General features: G+C 52.4%; 1 protein-coding gene across 1 annotated transcript in view; it reads left to right on the top strand.

Moving 5' to 3' along the window:
* The window catches only part of WNT10A (Wnt family member 10A), a 45,307-nt gene that overhangs the window by 16,127 nt on the left and 13,495 nt on the right, over positions 1 to 15,685 (top strand). Inside the window, exon 3 of the mRNA XM_078870050.1 lies at positions 8,026 to 8,399. Within this exon, the coding sequence (XP_078726176.1) occupies positions 8,026 to 8,399 (374 nt within the window). The remainder of the gene's footprint in view (positions 1 to 8,025; positions 8,400 to 15,685) is intronic.

The following is a 15,685-nucleotide window of genomic DNA, read 5'->3' as shown; positions in this document are numbered from 1 at the left end:
GAGTGTCCGTGTTGCAGTGGAAATCTAACCTGTTTGTACTTATTTTAATTACACCATGGTAATTCTCGCGCCCCTGGCCACGTGAAACGGAATGCGTCCGATCTCGTCAGATCTGGGAAGCCAAGCGGGGTTGAGCCCACGTGGCTTTTAGTGCTCGCATGGTGGATGCCCGCCGTGCATAACAAGTGCTATAGGCCCGCGGGGCTAAGTGGTGGGGGGGGGGGCTGTAGAGGGCAATGCAGCCAAACCCACTGTTATACTGTACTTCTATACCCCCGCCTTCACCCATACACGGACGAACCAGCGTGGCGGGGTTACCGGCAAATGATCCACACGACCCACACACGGCGTGGGAACGGACGCCCCTGACAATGTCGCCTCAACGGTGGTGGGGGGGGGCATTGCCCCCCTTGGATCCACCACTGCTCGCATGTACAGCGCCTATCATGGGCGGTGGAGAGAATGGGTGGTTGTTGGACACAGGGAGCAAGATCATCCTCACAGTGCGCGTCCCCGTATAGCCTTAGAGTTGTTGTTGTTGTTGTTTATTGCTCGGAGCTAATGCTGTGAGCAGATGGAATTGCGCAAGGCGAGAATATGCGGACCGCCTTCGTCTCCCCATCGCGGAATCGTACTCAGGTCGCCGGGACCACAGCGATGTGAACGCCGGAAAAGAGGAGAGTGAACAGTCTGGGGGGCAGAGGTTATTACCCTAGCCCCTAAACTACTTGCCAACAACCAGCCTCCAGTACTCGTCATAACCAACAAGGATCTCTTACTAACCATGAACCCGAACCAACCAACCCCTCCCAACCGCATGTCACACGCATCATCATTATCCACATGAACAAATAAACAGACATACGCTCAGGGTACGGAATTTATTTTCTGTTACCGGGTAAAGCTCCACGGCGCTCTATTTCAGAAGCGACCTGGCCACAAATGATCGCTCAATGAAGCGGCTGACATCAGCCAAACACTCTCAACGCGCTTTGCTGGGGAAAACCCCGATGAACAATCCACTCACACACACACAGAAAATCCACACGACCACGGGGGGAACATGCAAATTCCAAATTTAGAGGCGACAGGGTCGGGATCGAACCCACGATCGCCTGCACACAACCAGCAGCCACGCGCACTGTGGGGCTGTTGGCGAGCACCTATTAAGGCCGGCACAGCGCGCGAGGTGGTGTTACCATACCGACGCCCGGCAGCCTTTGTCTCCCCAGTGTATGATATTCGTCGCCGCTATAGGATGCGAGCGGGAATGGAACTCGGGTAGCCGTGTTTTTTGAAGCGCGGCGCGCGAACCACGGCGCCATCGCGCTCCACAACAGACAGAGCACACGCGACGAACACAAGGCAAAGACCCCCGAATAGCCTTAACAGACGGCGGGGGCAAGTGCTATTGGCGAACACTTCTGAAGGCCCGCACGGGTGGCCAGCACCACGCTTGGCCGCCGTTGTCTCCCCAGTGGCGATGCTTACTGCACACCGCACCAGATACTCATTTGAGGCTGAGTCGACCTGGGGGAGGCCCGGTTCAGATAATCGTTACCGGTGTTGGCCGTGAGTGTAAATGGACCTCGGGGCCCCGGGTTCGTAGCGCAGTGCGCTAACCACTACACTACCACATCCCACACAACAAAGACAAAGACCCCCCGTATAGCCTCTGTTAGCGATTACCAATGAAGGCTGGTATGGCACACGATGGGGTGGGTAGGGTGGTCAGCAAAAAGACATGCATCCATGAGTTTGTGTGGATGTGCCAATGCCGGAACAGCATGTTGGTAATTACAAGACCATGGGCTGCACAAAAATCTAGCAGCCTCCTACCGTTGTTATTGAGCTGATCTGGCCCATGCCTTCCAATCAATCCAGACCAGGTGCCAGCATCATTACCAATTCGGACATTGAAGTCGCCCAACAGGATGACTCTATCCCGAGGGGCCACTTTAGCTAGCACCTGTGACAGGAGGGCATAGCAGCCATCTGACTCAACGGCCTTGGCTGCATCCCTCCACGGATGTTCGTCTTCGATGGGGGCATAAATAACCACGACCACCACTCCTCACCTCCGGTTGATGGGAAGGCGAGCCCACACCTCACCGCCACGCTCCCACGCCCCCTTCATTCTTTTGTTCAGAATAAGAGCCACTTTAACACGTAGGCTTTCGCGACCAATGTTATTCATAATCAACGTTTTTGGGTTTAGATCGCGTTATTTATAAATGTGTCGTAACCCTCCACCACCCGACACGGCCAATCGGTAAAAATGTGTCACGTTGACAAAAGACAAATAGTTCACTGCTTTAGCCCACCGGTGTGTTGAAGCCACAACATTTACAATTTGAGTACGACGTTTCGCTGGTAATTGCATCCAGCATCATCGGGCAATTCTGGCGAATTCTGGCGAATTGCCCGATGATGCTGGATGCAATTACCAGCGAAACGTCGTACTCAAATTGTAAATGTTGTGGCTTCAACACACCGGTGGGCTAAAGCAGTGAACTATTTGTCTTTTGTCAACGTGACACATTTTTACTGATTGGCCGTGTCGGGTGGTGGAGGGTTACGACACATTTATAAATAACGCGATCTAAACCCAAAAACGTTGATTATGAATAAGAGCCACTCCCTGTTGTTTGGTAGTCTCCTGCCCCGAGTAGAGGACTGTCCACCCCTCATGGTGGCAGGAGCCAGAGCCGGTCCACCGGACTTCTTAAATACCACAGAGATCCAGGCGGTACCGGTCCAGCTCCCGACAGAGGAGTGGAAGCTTCTCCTCCGCAGTGAGCATTCGAACATTCCACGTGGCCATCCGTAGTGGCTTTTTGTTGTTTCTGGAGGAGCCTTGAGGGTAAAGATTCAATTTCCTGGCTCCGCCAAATGGGGTTTGGCCAGGAGACGTCATAGACGCCTGTCCCCCCGGGGGCTCCGGCACAAGCTTATTAACTAGATATGTTTTACGTGGTTTTGTGGTAATGAATTGAAGGTGGAAGGGTTACCAACCCCTCGCACCCATCCAGAGCCCCCATTTAGGCGCTGTGATGGTTACAAACGCCATGAGGGGAATGGTCAATCTAAATTGGCCCTCCCCCCCACGGCACTGCCCAGCACAGCGTTGCTGTCCGGCACCACGAGGAGGTAAGGGGTGGTTTTTGCCGACACACACACACATAGACACACACACACGTAGACAAACACACACGCAGACACACGCACGCAGACACACACACGTAAACAAACGCACACGTAGACACACACACACACGTAGACACACACACACGTAGACACACACACACGTAGACAAACGCACACGTAGACAAACGCACACGTAGACACACACACACGTAGACAAACACACACGTAGACACACACACACGTAGACACACACACACGTAGACAAACACACACGCAGACACACGCACGCAGACACACACACGTAAACAAACGCACACGTAGACACACACACACACGTAGACACACACACACGTAGACACACACACACGTAGACAAACGCACACGTAGACAAACGCACACGTAGACACACACACGCAGACACACACACACGTAAACACACACACACGTAGACACACACGTAGACAAACGCACACGTAGACAGACACACACGCACACCTCCGCCAGCCGTTGCAGCAGCGGCCACACAGCTCGCCAAGGCAACAACACACGTAGGGGCTGCAGGTCACGGTCGCTCAGGGTCATTATCGCTATTTAATAATAATATAATTATCATTATTATTATTCTTGTCGGGGAGGTCTCGAGGTGGCCACGGAGAAGGGGGACTGGGAGGGGGGGGGCAACGGAAGCCCTCACTCCGCCGGCCCTCCTCCTGCGCCGCCCGTGGCTTTTGTGCCGCGTCGCGTTCTCAAGCTAATGAATCGTTCTCAAGCTAATTAATCGCAATCTCGGCGCGCAGATCGCATCTCTTGCTCGCAGTTGCCATGGCTGCCCGTGGCGGGCAGTGTGGGAACGAGCGAGCGGTCCGCGCGCGAGAGAGTTTTACTGCCGCCGCAAAGCGTGAGATAGAATCTGCCTCATCCTAAGTGGTTGTACAGGAGGAGGAATGGGCCGGTGGGGTGGGGTGGGGTGGTGGTGGTGGTAGGGGAGAGGGGGTATGATGAGGGGGGTGATGAGAGGAGGAGGGAGTTGAGGGGGGGGATGGAGGAGCGAGAGTTGTGGAGTTGTTGTTGTTGTTTTTTAAGAGGCGCACGTTTGGACGCGCACGCACACTGCACGAGGCTTGCATGAAATGAGGAGTTGGAGGTGGGGGGTCTCTCCTTTCTCTCTCACCCCCCCCCCTCTCTCACTCACTACGATGGCACAACGGAGAGATGGGAGGGCAAGATGAGAGAAAGGGGGGGGGGAGAATGGAAGGAGGGTAGTGGAGAGGGGGAGAACAGTAGAGTCGGATACGTGAGGATACATCGAGATGAGAAATGGCAGGAAGAGAGAAACCGGACAGCTGGGAGAAGTCGGGAGCGATGAGAAAGTCGGGGAGGGTGTCACGTTTGGAAGAAGAAGAAGAAGAAGCAGCAGCAGTAGAAAAGGCGAGAGGCAAATAAATGTGAAGAAAGGAGAATGAAATGAGATACATAGAAAAAAAATACAAGCAAAGGAGAGAGGAGAGTGAGCGAGAGAGTGAGCTAGAGGTGGGGGTTTACATAAAGCAAAGTAAAACAAAATTAATTACGAAATGATGAACGAAGCAAAGTGCCGACTACACCGAGCATATTCTTGTTTCTACTGATCGTAAAAAAAGGAGAGAAGGGGAGGAGAGAGAGAGAGTTAGAGGCGGTGAAAGAGCGAACGAGAGGAGAACGAGACGAGAGAAGAGACGAGACGGAGAGGGGAGAGCGAGTGGGGAGAGAGCGAGAGAGCGGCCACACGCGTCCTCCGCATACAAAGTTACAAACGCGACAATTCACGCCGACGTCGCATTCGCCGCGCTCATGAAAAGCTCTTTGTACACAAGCGCCTCTTTGCTGCTCCGCGTCTGTATTCCGGATCCCATCTAATGAGTCATCCCTTCTTGGGGAAAATGACAGCACTGATAAGTAGAGGGATGCGTTTGCGCTGTGGGGGGGTAGGGGGTGCAATGATGGTTGTTGTTGGTGGTGGTGGGGGGTGGAATCATACAGAGTTGAGAACGGTGGGTAGACGGGATGACTGGTGGGTGGGTGGGTGGGGGGGTCTTGGGGCAAAAGGTAGCTAGCAAGTGTCGGGGTTAGAGGTGGTGGGGAGGGGGGGGGATGGAGCCGAGGGCGCGAGGGGGGACAAGGCGGAGGAGGATGTCAGGCGAGAGCCAGCAAGTGACGTTAAAGATCATCTCCGATGAGAGGCGCCTTTTGTTCTTTGTGCCACGGACGCTGTCCTGCCGGGGTGATCGAGCTGCCGCCGTCACACGCGGGGCCTTGTTTGTGGCGGCACGAGGGGGCCCTCGAACGCAGGCGGGCCCCACCGAGTCTCCGCACGCCGTCTTCAGGAGGGTGCCGCATTCCCGACGTTTGACCACAATTCTTGTGTCGATCGTTTTTTTTATTTGCACGGCCGAGGGCCCAGGCAGAGATACCCGGAGAGGCCAACGCGACACGCGGCGTGAGCGCTCACACACCTGCACGCGGCGGCTTTTGAACGTGGGCTTCCTTTTCTCCGTTAATATCACTTCATTCGACAAATCCAGGCTGGGGAAAGTGCATGGAGGATTTCCTTCAAATCTGATCCCACGTAAGCAACACCAGGTATTGACGTACACACGACAGACAGGCCTGTCAGGAAGCCGCTTGCCAGACTTCTGCACGGGCAGCCACTGCCCTAAAGGGGGGGGGGGGGTGGTGGCTTTGCCTCAACGCGCTCTCACGTATTGGCATCCCTTTGTGGTCCACCAACCCCGGCCCCAAAGGTCCTTCGATCATAGGCGTGCCCCTCCCACGTGACGGCGCGGTGCGGGTAACCGCGAATGAATGTTTGTAGAGAAGTGCTTCGATCAAATAAATAAATATATTAGGCAATGATTAAAAACACACACGCATGCGGAGTTTATGTTCATAATACACTGCGCTGCACAGATAAACATCGCCCGTATTGAAGTGGCCGGAGCTGTTTCAGGGCCAATGCAGCAAAATTGAGGCTGCGTGAAGGCATCGCCTTATGTTTCCTTTCTTTGAATTCCACCATGTACAATTATCCGGGTTACAGTGTCGTGCCAGTGCTGTTAGCACTGATGCCTGTCCAGGGGGCTTCGTTTATTTATTCGCCCTCGGAGATTAGATTGCGCGCAAAATGCTATATCGCAGGGCGACTCCCAGCGCGCTACTTTTGCTCGTTAGAGAAGATAATTTAGTACATGGTGATACTGCAATCGCCATCTCATCATCATCGGCATCATCATCATCATCATCCTCTACATCCAGCGCTTTGAAGTCGGAGATGACGGCTCACGAGCAGATCACGATGCCTGTGAGAAACGGACCGGCAAGGGCAGTGAGGTGCACCCAGCAGATAGCGACGCAGGGTGCTGACTTTTTTGTATGCATTTTTGAGCGTCATCTCCTTGGTTTTTTTGTGGAGGTTTTGTTTGGGCCCTTCGGGTACCTTTATAGGCAAAATACTCAAAGGTACAATGCAGGATCCTACAGAAAGGAGACTGCAGACTGGAGACTCATTGAGGCTCTGTGGATATAATAATCATAATAATAAATAATCTATGCCTCGAGTTTCCTGGCTGGCTGCTGGCTGGGCTCCTCACTACCCCCACAATAACTCTGTTGTTAGTGGCTGCGGGCCATAGCCACTGAAGCTAGCTGGGTAACTGGCTAAACGGGATTTTTTTAGTGTAACAAATAAACATTGAATTGGATTGAAAATGGCGGAAGACGTTTGGAAAATATAATAATAGATTGCGAGACTAACAGGTGAGAGTAACAAACACAGACGACCAACACGGGCCATTTGAAATTGAAAATAGCATCCTCTGGTCTAAATAGGGGTAATGTGTCATCGCGAGTGAATTCTGGTGAAGTAAGTGGAGTTGAACGGAGGGGAGCAGGTGGGGAGGGAAAGAGCAAAGGCAGTGATATAATGTCGAGCTGAGCCATGGGTGTCGGCCTGAACTTGTGTTCTCTTTCGGTCTCTGCTGATGCCGCTTCTCCTTGCTGCTCGTCATATCTTCTCATACGCGAGGCACTTTGACTCGTGGTACTATTTGTGTTCACCGTCACGTGCGGTGTTACGGCTACGGCCGTCAAGTTTATCAACAACCACGTTTGAAAGAGTGACGATGACTGTCTATGCCGGACTGGACAAGGAAGCACATTTCGAATAATGGTTCTACTTCTTCCTCTTCCAAACAGTGTGCATCTGTGTGTGTGTCTTAAAATCGCAAAGGTTAAGTCGGTCCTATGTGAATCGGAATGTCACGCGTGACTTGCAGCGCAGGGCCTATGACATCGTTATTTGACTCAGAGCTGCGAGTTGCGAAAATTTTAACTCTAGTCAAGTTGGGGCCAGTCCTGGCTCATGGGTAAAATGCCGAGTTGACCCATATCCCAGTGCACCCCGCACATCATCGGCACGCGCTGATTCCTCTGATGAGCAGCTGGCGTCTGGGAACAGATCGATCCTCCTCTGCCCCCGTGTTCCGTTACGACTCAGCTTCTATTTAAAATGTAATCGTGGTTGTTAGTTACCACCATGTCTCATTTTTTTACGCCTGTTTGAAAACAAGTTTCAGTAAACGCTTTGTATAAATAATCTATTCTTATGCCCTTAGATTTGACGTTACTGCTCCATGAGCGGCGTGAGCATTTATTTCAATTGGTGTTGCTCTTAGGTCTCGTTTGCCCGCTTGAGTATCGCTCCGTTGCATGACCCGGCGTAAAGGATAACGGCGCACGACGATTCGGAGCGTATATTCTGCGGCCGCGCCAACCGATCTGACCGGCGTGTCGCGACGCGCCCCGCTCAATCGCCCGCTCGTCCGGCAACGTCTGCGCGCCCAGGCTACAGGGAGACGGCGTTCGCGTACGCGCTGGCGGCGGCGGGCGTGATGCACGCCGTGGCGAGCGCCTGCAGCCTGGGCAAGCTCAAGACGTGTGGCTGCGACGAGAAGCTCAAGGGCGACGAGGAGGCGTTCCGCGTCAAACTGATCAAGCTGAAGATGCAGATGCTGAGCCAGGGGAAGGCGGCCGCCAACGGCGTCTTGCCGCACGTGCCGGCCGACGCGCCTGGCTCGCCCGACACCTGGGAGTGGGGCGGCTGCAGCCACGACCTCGAGTTCGGGGAGAAGTTCTCGCGCGACTTTCTGGACTCGCGCGAGACGTCCCGCGACATCCACGCGCGCACTCGCCTGCACAACAACCGCGTCGGACGGCGGGTAACTATGCCGCCGCTGCTGCTGCTGCTGCTGTCGCCGCTGCTGCTGCAGACACCGAGGGATGAATGTTTGGATGCACGTTGAGCTTCTTTTGCACCGTACGTAGGAAACGGCGCTAATCGGACGTCCTGGGGGGGAGGGTTGGGAGAGGACAACAAACTAAACCCAAAAAGCAGTTCTACAGAAATTAGTTTTCAATCTAGATGATTTAAAAGTGCATAATTCCAGTGTGGCTTCCTAACATCGGAAGGAAGAGCGTTCCGGACGGCCGCAGAAGCGCATCAGAAAGCGTGCGATGCCGTAACCGTCCAATTGTTCGATGGCTTGCCAAAAGCCGCTGCGAGGATGATTGGAGTTTGCGTGAATAAGAGCGGACTTTTGTCCGCGATGAGGCGATGCGAAAAGCAGCTGTCTGACCGATGCCATTCGTTGGCCGCTCGGCCGCTGTGCGCCCACTGATCAGTCGCTTCCCCGTCACTCTGTCACAGTTGCTAACCACGATCATCGTTCTCGTGAACTCGCACCCCTTGATACCTCCACTAATGTCAAGGACTTGGTGTCTACCAGATTGACTGAAACGGAGTTTCCCTTCGTTCCTTGTGCTGCTCTGCTTCAAAACTCCCTCCCATCATCTCGTTCACCCCCCCCCCCCCCCTCACGTTCCTATAACACTTGCTATTCGGAGTGATCTCTGTAGCCGGCTGCTTTAGCGTGACGGTGGTGTTAGCTGCGATGGAATAGAGAAGGCATTTGCCTCAGCCGGAGCAGATGGCACCGCAGTTTGGCGGATGACACGCCGCCGATGCCGCACACCTCCCTCCTCGGTGAAGGCTGCGACGCGGTCAAGCGCCGCGGCGGGCACTCCCACAGATTCGCCCAGATCCCGGCCAATACTCGGCCCCCGACTGTGAATTTCAAGCCGCGGATGCTAATGATCATAATAATACATATCAACAACGGCGATTTGCATCGCGCCGCGACGTGGCAAGTCTTAGACAGCTGCATAGGGAGCTCGTTAGATCGGAGCGTACGAGTGTCGTGGGTGTCATCAGGTCGCAACGAGTGGGTCCCGTGCCCAGGGTGGAGGAGGAGGGCAGGTGGCCGAGACAGGCACTGGAGTGGTACCCAGAGGGGAAGGCCTAGAGCAGCGGGACTGTAAAGGTGATGAGACTCTTAAGAGTGGTCCTTGGAGGTCTGGAGGCAACCGTGCAACAGTGGAGGGAATCTAGCAGAAGGAAGGCTGCCATGGCGAGATGGAGCGGCAAAGATTTCGGTGGCTGTGATTACATGTTGACCATCACTGTGGTGAAAACGCTCGGCTCGCAATTGCAAGCCTCGCGATTGGAGTTAAAATGCCGGTTGGGGTGGGCTTAGTCTTCCATCCCTGTAACTGAGGTCTGTGGCCGTGTGTGTGCCTCAAGCGAGTAGCTGGTGCGGTGTGTAGCCCCACATGCGCGGTGCCAGCCTCCAATAGGCGCTCACAAACAGCACTTGCCCCAACAGAATGTTATCAGGCTCGACAAAGGGGGATCTTTGTCTTTGTTTGTCTCGCCATCTCTGAATGACACTGGTGGAGTGGGGTTTTCCCAGGTGCAGGCTGGGGGATGCGGGGTTGGCCGTCCCAATTCCCCAAGTTTCATCTGCGCCCTCAGAGCTCCTGGGCCTGGCGGATGAACCTGACATCCGCCCCGGCTGCTGGCTTCCTCTCCCGGTCTCCGTCTGCATCTCTCTCTCTCTCTCGTCTCCTGTCTCTCTGGCAGTCTCTCTGCCTCTCTCTCTCTCGATGTCTCTGTATCTCGCGGTCTGTTTCTCCCTGCCGCTGTGTTTCTCTCAATCAATATCACTCTATCGTCGTTAATGGCATGTGTTTGTCACGATGTTTGTCCTTGTCTCCATGAATGTATCTCTTTATCCACGTTCATCGATCTGTGTCTTCCTGTGTCTGTCTTTGTCTATGTATCCCTACGTTTGTCGATGCTTCGCTATGTGTGTCTGTCTATGCCTATCTCATTCTCCACATGTTTTCCTGCCTCTCTGTGTTTTCCTGTGTCTGCCTCCCAATGTTTCCCTTATTGCTCTCTGCCTCTGTTGGTCAGCATATATCCCTGCATCTCCCCCTGTCTCTGTCTCTCTCTCTCTATTTGCGTCTACACGGCTCCCTGTGTCTCCCTTTATCTCAGTGTCTCTCATTTAGCCAAGTGAACTGGGCTGGCATCAATAAAGAGATGAAATTTCCCGAAACAAAACAAGTGACTGCTTACAAACAAACTGCAGCGCACAGCACGTAATGGGGCCCTTCGGATAGCAGCAATAACAATTGCGCTATTCTGTAAACCGTGTGGAAATGTATTTCGCATCTAACATAGGGACAACGCAAAAAAGTGAACCAGCGCTTCGTGACAAACATTTTCCAACACAAACAAAAATCAGTGAGACGGTAAAGGCGCAGCCCTGCAACTGCTCGCTCGCGGCCACTGTTGGCGGAACGGCCTCTGCTAGATGGAGCCTTAGAGAGCCCCTCCAACCGCATGCGACCTGCCGATCGACAAACTGTAGTGAGCCCACTTACTCTACTGCTGCTGGGCGGACGGAGGCTTGGGGGATTTAACAAAATACGCCCATCGTTTCGACTGCCGCGCCGGTGACCTCTGTCGAGTGTGCTAACCGTTCACCCCGCGGTGCTGCACTGAAACGTACGACTCATAAGCAGAGAACAAGTTATTTAAACAGCGAGTTATTGAAGTAACTCGCTCCGTAGGCTGAAGACGTGCACATTACGGCCGTCGGTCCACCCAAGTCACAAGTCACTGCGTTTCCTGGCTCACACCGACGGCCCAGTGGCCGGTCTCTTTCGGCAGTCACGGCTGATCTTGGTGGTGAAAACAATCCACGTTGCCACGGCGAGGGCAAAGCAGATGCAGTTGCAGCGAAATGAAAGCGGCCGCGCAAATTCGCCATCGATCGTGGTAAACGCTCGTCAAGTGCATCTGCCAGAACGCGCGCTCATTTTAACGAGCTCTCGTTCTCGGCCCGAACGTGAAAGGAAACGCGGCGCTTCTCAGAATGTGTGGCTCTGCCATGCAATTACGCGCCGCGAAAGGGGCGCCGGACTTTGTCTTAAACGCTCAGGGTATTTTTGTTACAATTACGTTCACAATTTACGTTTGCGCGCGCGCATGCGTGCGTTCGTGTGATGTTGTTTTTGTTGTTCTTTGCCGCCGATAACACTGGTCAACACACTTTTTTCTGGTATAAGGTATTCCAACGGGTTTAAGGTAATTTTGGGGTGCTGATTCCAAATCTGGCATCAGTTTTTGTCTATCACGTCAGGTTTTGGAGATATCAAAGATTGCATTTCCAATAAAAACTGCAGAAGAAAAATATTAAATAAATATGGATATCTACATAAAATTATATTATAAACACACTATCCTAAAAATACAGCACCATATTTAAACACTAAAGCAGTCACTGACTCGCAACAACTTGCTATCATAAGTGACAGAGTTCATTTCGGGTAAAATCAATGAAAATGGGGTATGCCGATAGCATAATAATGAGATGTGATAGAGCAAATCTGAGATCAGATTTGGAATCAGCACCCTGGAATTAGTCTAAAACAGCTGCAAAAGTCCAGGCCAGAAAAAAATGTTTTTTTGTTTTTGTTGACCAGTGTAATTATCGGAGTCAATGAACACGTGATTGTGTTGAGTATCGGCTCTGCAGTGTCACCGGGAGCAGTTTCGGTGCGGCGGTTTGCCCACTGCCCTACGAACCAAGCTCTCCGAGTTAGATTATTTCCGGCCACGGTTGACGTGAGTGGCGAGTGATATCAGAATCGTAGATCTTTCTTTGGAACGGAGGGAATCCGATGGGCTACGAAGCTCTTCTTCAGAAACGTTGAGTATGGGCGGGTCAGCAAGTGACAACGACAAATAAAAAAAACCACAGGAGTGTAAAATAGAGAAAAAGAGTAAGCATGTCACTAAAGATAAATTAATTAATTAAGCAATTTATCAAGCTTGGGCAAGGCAGTAAAAACAACAAAACAGTCCTCGACTATACTGAGATAAACATGTGAACCGGTCCTGTCCCCACCTCCACCACCACCTCCTCCACGAACCTGCACTCGCCAGCGTGGTGAAGTATCATAAACCAAACCAACACGGTCATGGGGGGGGGGGGGGGGGGGTGGGTTATCATCCAGCAGTGGATAAGCAAAGGGCTGAAGATAATTATAATTGTTAGATATTAGGAAATTCAAGCAGAATGGTATAAACCTGGTGTTGCAATAAGGAGCTGCAGGTCATGTATATATATCCGTTATGCATACACGTGAACTGTAATACTTGCTGGCTTATTTATCCAGGAAATCCTCACTGAGCCTCAATACCAATATCAAGGAGGGTCCAGCATTGGGATGTTTGGCAAATCTCATTAAAATTTCGTTAAAATTCCAAATTCCATGAAAATGCCATGAACGTGTGTGTCCTCACCGTGGAAGGGAACTCGAGTACGAGGGGAGAAACCTCGCACTCATATGAGGTGGCAATACCGGAAACTCCAATACAGATGGATTCAAGCATTCGTTGGTGTTCTGCCATCTCCTGACCACCTCGCATACAACATTGAACAAGGCACCTGTGATAGCGCTTGCCTGGCTTTGGAAGCAGAGTTGGCGGATCATGTCATCATGAGCTCTGAGACTCTTAACATGTTGGGCTGCGATGCGGCCAGGAAAAGCCAGCCAGGCAAATTGGTTCGCGATATTTTTTTTTTCATGCATCGCCTTCAAGTGCTGCGCTGTTGTAAACACGTATTGCCCTCATCTCAAGTGGCCGCGATGACCACTTCAGACGCCACTTGAAAGACCACTTGAAACATCCTGAAAGTGGGCCTTGAGACTAAATGCAACATTCCTTGATTCCAAAAAATTACCTCAAAGGTTAAACTGCCATACATTCTAAAATTAGAACCCTATCGAAGATGACGCTTTAGACTCAGCTTTTGGCTACTTGACGCAATAAATAAATATATACAACGCCTTGAAAAAAATGTAAATAGCCAAACATCTCAGAGCAGGACCCTCCTGACAGCGAGGATTGAGACTCGGCGAGGCCCCTCCTGGATGGTGGACGTACTTCTGATTATTGTTGTTGTTTGGTTGTGGCGGTGGTGGCGGTGGTGGTGGTGGTGGTGGTTGGGTCTCGCCGCGTGTCGCTGCTCCGCGCAGTGAGTACCATCCCGGCGCCCCGAGGGAGCTGTGCTCAGCGCGGCGCGCCCTTCCCTTTCCCCCTTCCCTTTCCGTCAGCCGTTTACGCAACTGGGCGCCTGAGCCCCCGCCTCTCGCCCCCCACCCCACGGCCCACCAAACCGGGCTCCTGATCCCCCGCCTCTCCCCCCCCACGACCCACCAAACGGGGCTCTTGATCCGCCGCCTCTCGCCCCCCCCCACGACCCACCAAACGGGGCTTCTGATCCCCCGCCTCTCGCCTCCCTCCCCCAACCGGACGTCTGCTCCCCCGTCTCCCCCCGCTCCCGCTCCATGCAACATCAGCAGCATTGCGGTTTCTGCATGGGGAGGAGAGAGAGGCGGGGGAGGGCTCAGCTGGGCGAGAAGGCAGCAGGGACTGGGGGAGGTTTGGGGGTTATGGAGGGGGTTGGCACGGCTCTCGGGTTAAGGCGTTCGGGTTATTGCGTTATGGTGACCCTCCAGTCATACCCCGATTTGCGGCTCCTCCTTTCACGTCGTTTCGCACGTACTTTATTAACACCACTAGCTGATTGGCAAAGCCTCAGCCCACACGTCGTTTGACAGCATCATCCGTATAGACGAGAGGGAAATAGGCAGAAGATTCTAGATTTGAAGCTTTCGTGACTGCAAGGATTCATATTCTTAGGTTTTTTTTCGGTAAAGTCACGTAGGTAAAAAACATTAAAAAGTTAAATAAAATAAAAATCACGACGTTTCGGAAACGTCGCTGTACTTGATACAGCTGTTGTGGCTGTGACAGTACCACCTGAAGACGGAAGCTTGTGTTGCCTCCGAAACGTCGTGATTTTTATTTTATTTTACTTTTTAATGTTTTTTACCTACGTGACTTTACCGAAAAAACATAAGAATAGGCAGAAGATATAAATATTGTATGGGGTAAAAGTTTGGGTTAGGCATAGGCAAGGAGTGGATGGGGGAGTAGATGCGCTCAGACTCGTGAACCCGATTAGATTATTGGGAGGCTTAGGGCTAAAGCTAGGTGGGGTTCGTATTTGGGTTATATGGGATATAGGGGCATTGTGCATGGGATAGTAGTACATTTCGGGCTGGGCGCTATAGGGGAAACGTGTATGGGTCTGTGGTAATGTTAAAGCTGGGTACTGTAGGGGTGGTGTGTGTGGGTCTGTGGTAACGCTAGAGCTGGGTGCTGTAGGGGTAACTTGTGTGGGTCTGTGGTAATGCTAGAGCTGGGTGCTGTAGGGGTGGTGTGTGTGTGTCTGTGCTAATACTAGAGCTGGGTGCTGTAGGAGTGGTGTGTATGGGTCTGTGGTAATGTTAGAGCTGGGTGCTGTAGGGGTAACGTGTGTGGGTCTGTGGTAATGTTAGAGCTGGGTGCTGTAGGGGTAACGTGTATGGGTCTGTGGTAATGCTAGAGTTGGGTGCTATAGGGGTGGTGTGTATGGGTCTGTGGTAATGCTAGAGCTGGGTGCTGTAGGGGTAACGTGTATGGGTCTGTGGTAATGCTAGAGCTGGGTGCTATAGGGGTGGTGTGTATGGGTCTGTGGTAATGCTAAAGCTGGGTGCTGTAGGGGTAACGTGTATGGGTCTGTGGTAATGCTAGAGTTGGGTGCTATAGGGGTGGTGTGTATGGGTCTGTGGTAATGCTAGAGCTGGGTGCTGTAGGGGTAACGTGTATGGGTCTGTGGTAATGCTAGAGCTGGGTGCTATAGGGGTGGTGTGTATGGGTCTGTGGTAATGCTAAAGCTGGGTGCTGTAGGGGTAACGTGTATGGGTCTGTTGTAATGCTAGAGTTGGGTGCTATAGGGGTGGTGTGTATGGGTCTGTGGTAATTCTAGAGCTGGGTGCTGTAGAGGTAACGTGTATGGGTCTGTGGTAATGCTAGAGCTGGGTGCTATAGGGGTGGTGTGTATGGGTCTGTGGTAATACTAGAGCTGGGTGCTGTAGGGGTAACGTGTATGGGTCTGTGGTAATGCTAGAGCTGGGTGCTATAGGGGTGGTGTGTATGGGTCTGTGGTAATGCTAAAGCTGGGTGCTGTAGGGGTAACGTGTA

Source organism: Lampetra fluviatilis, chromosome 2, assembly GCF_964198595.1.
Source record: "Lampetra fluviatilis chromosome 2, kcLamFluv1.1, whole genome shotgun sequence".
NCBI lineage: Eukaryota > Metazoa > Chordata > Hyperoartia > Petromyzontiformes > Petromyzontidae > Lampetra > Lampetra fluviatilis.
This window is presented reverse-complemented; position numbering and strand designations above follow the sequence as displayed.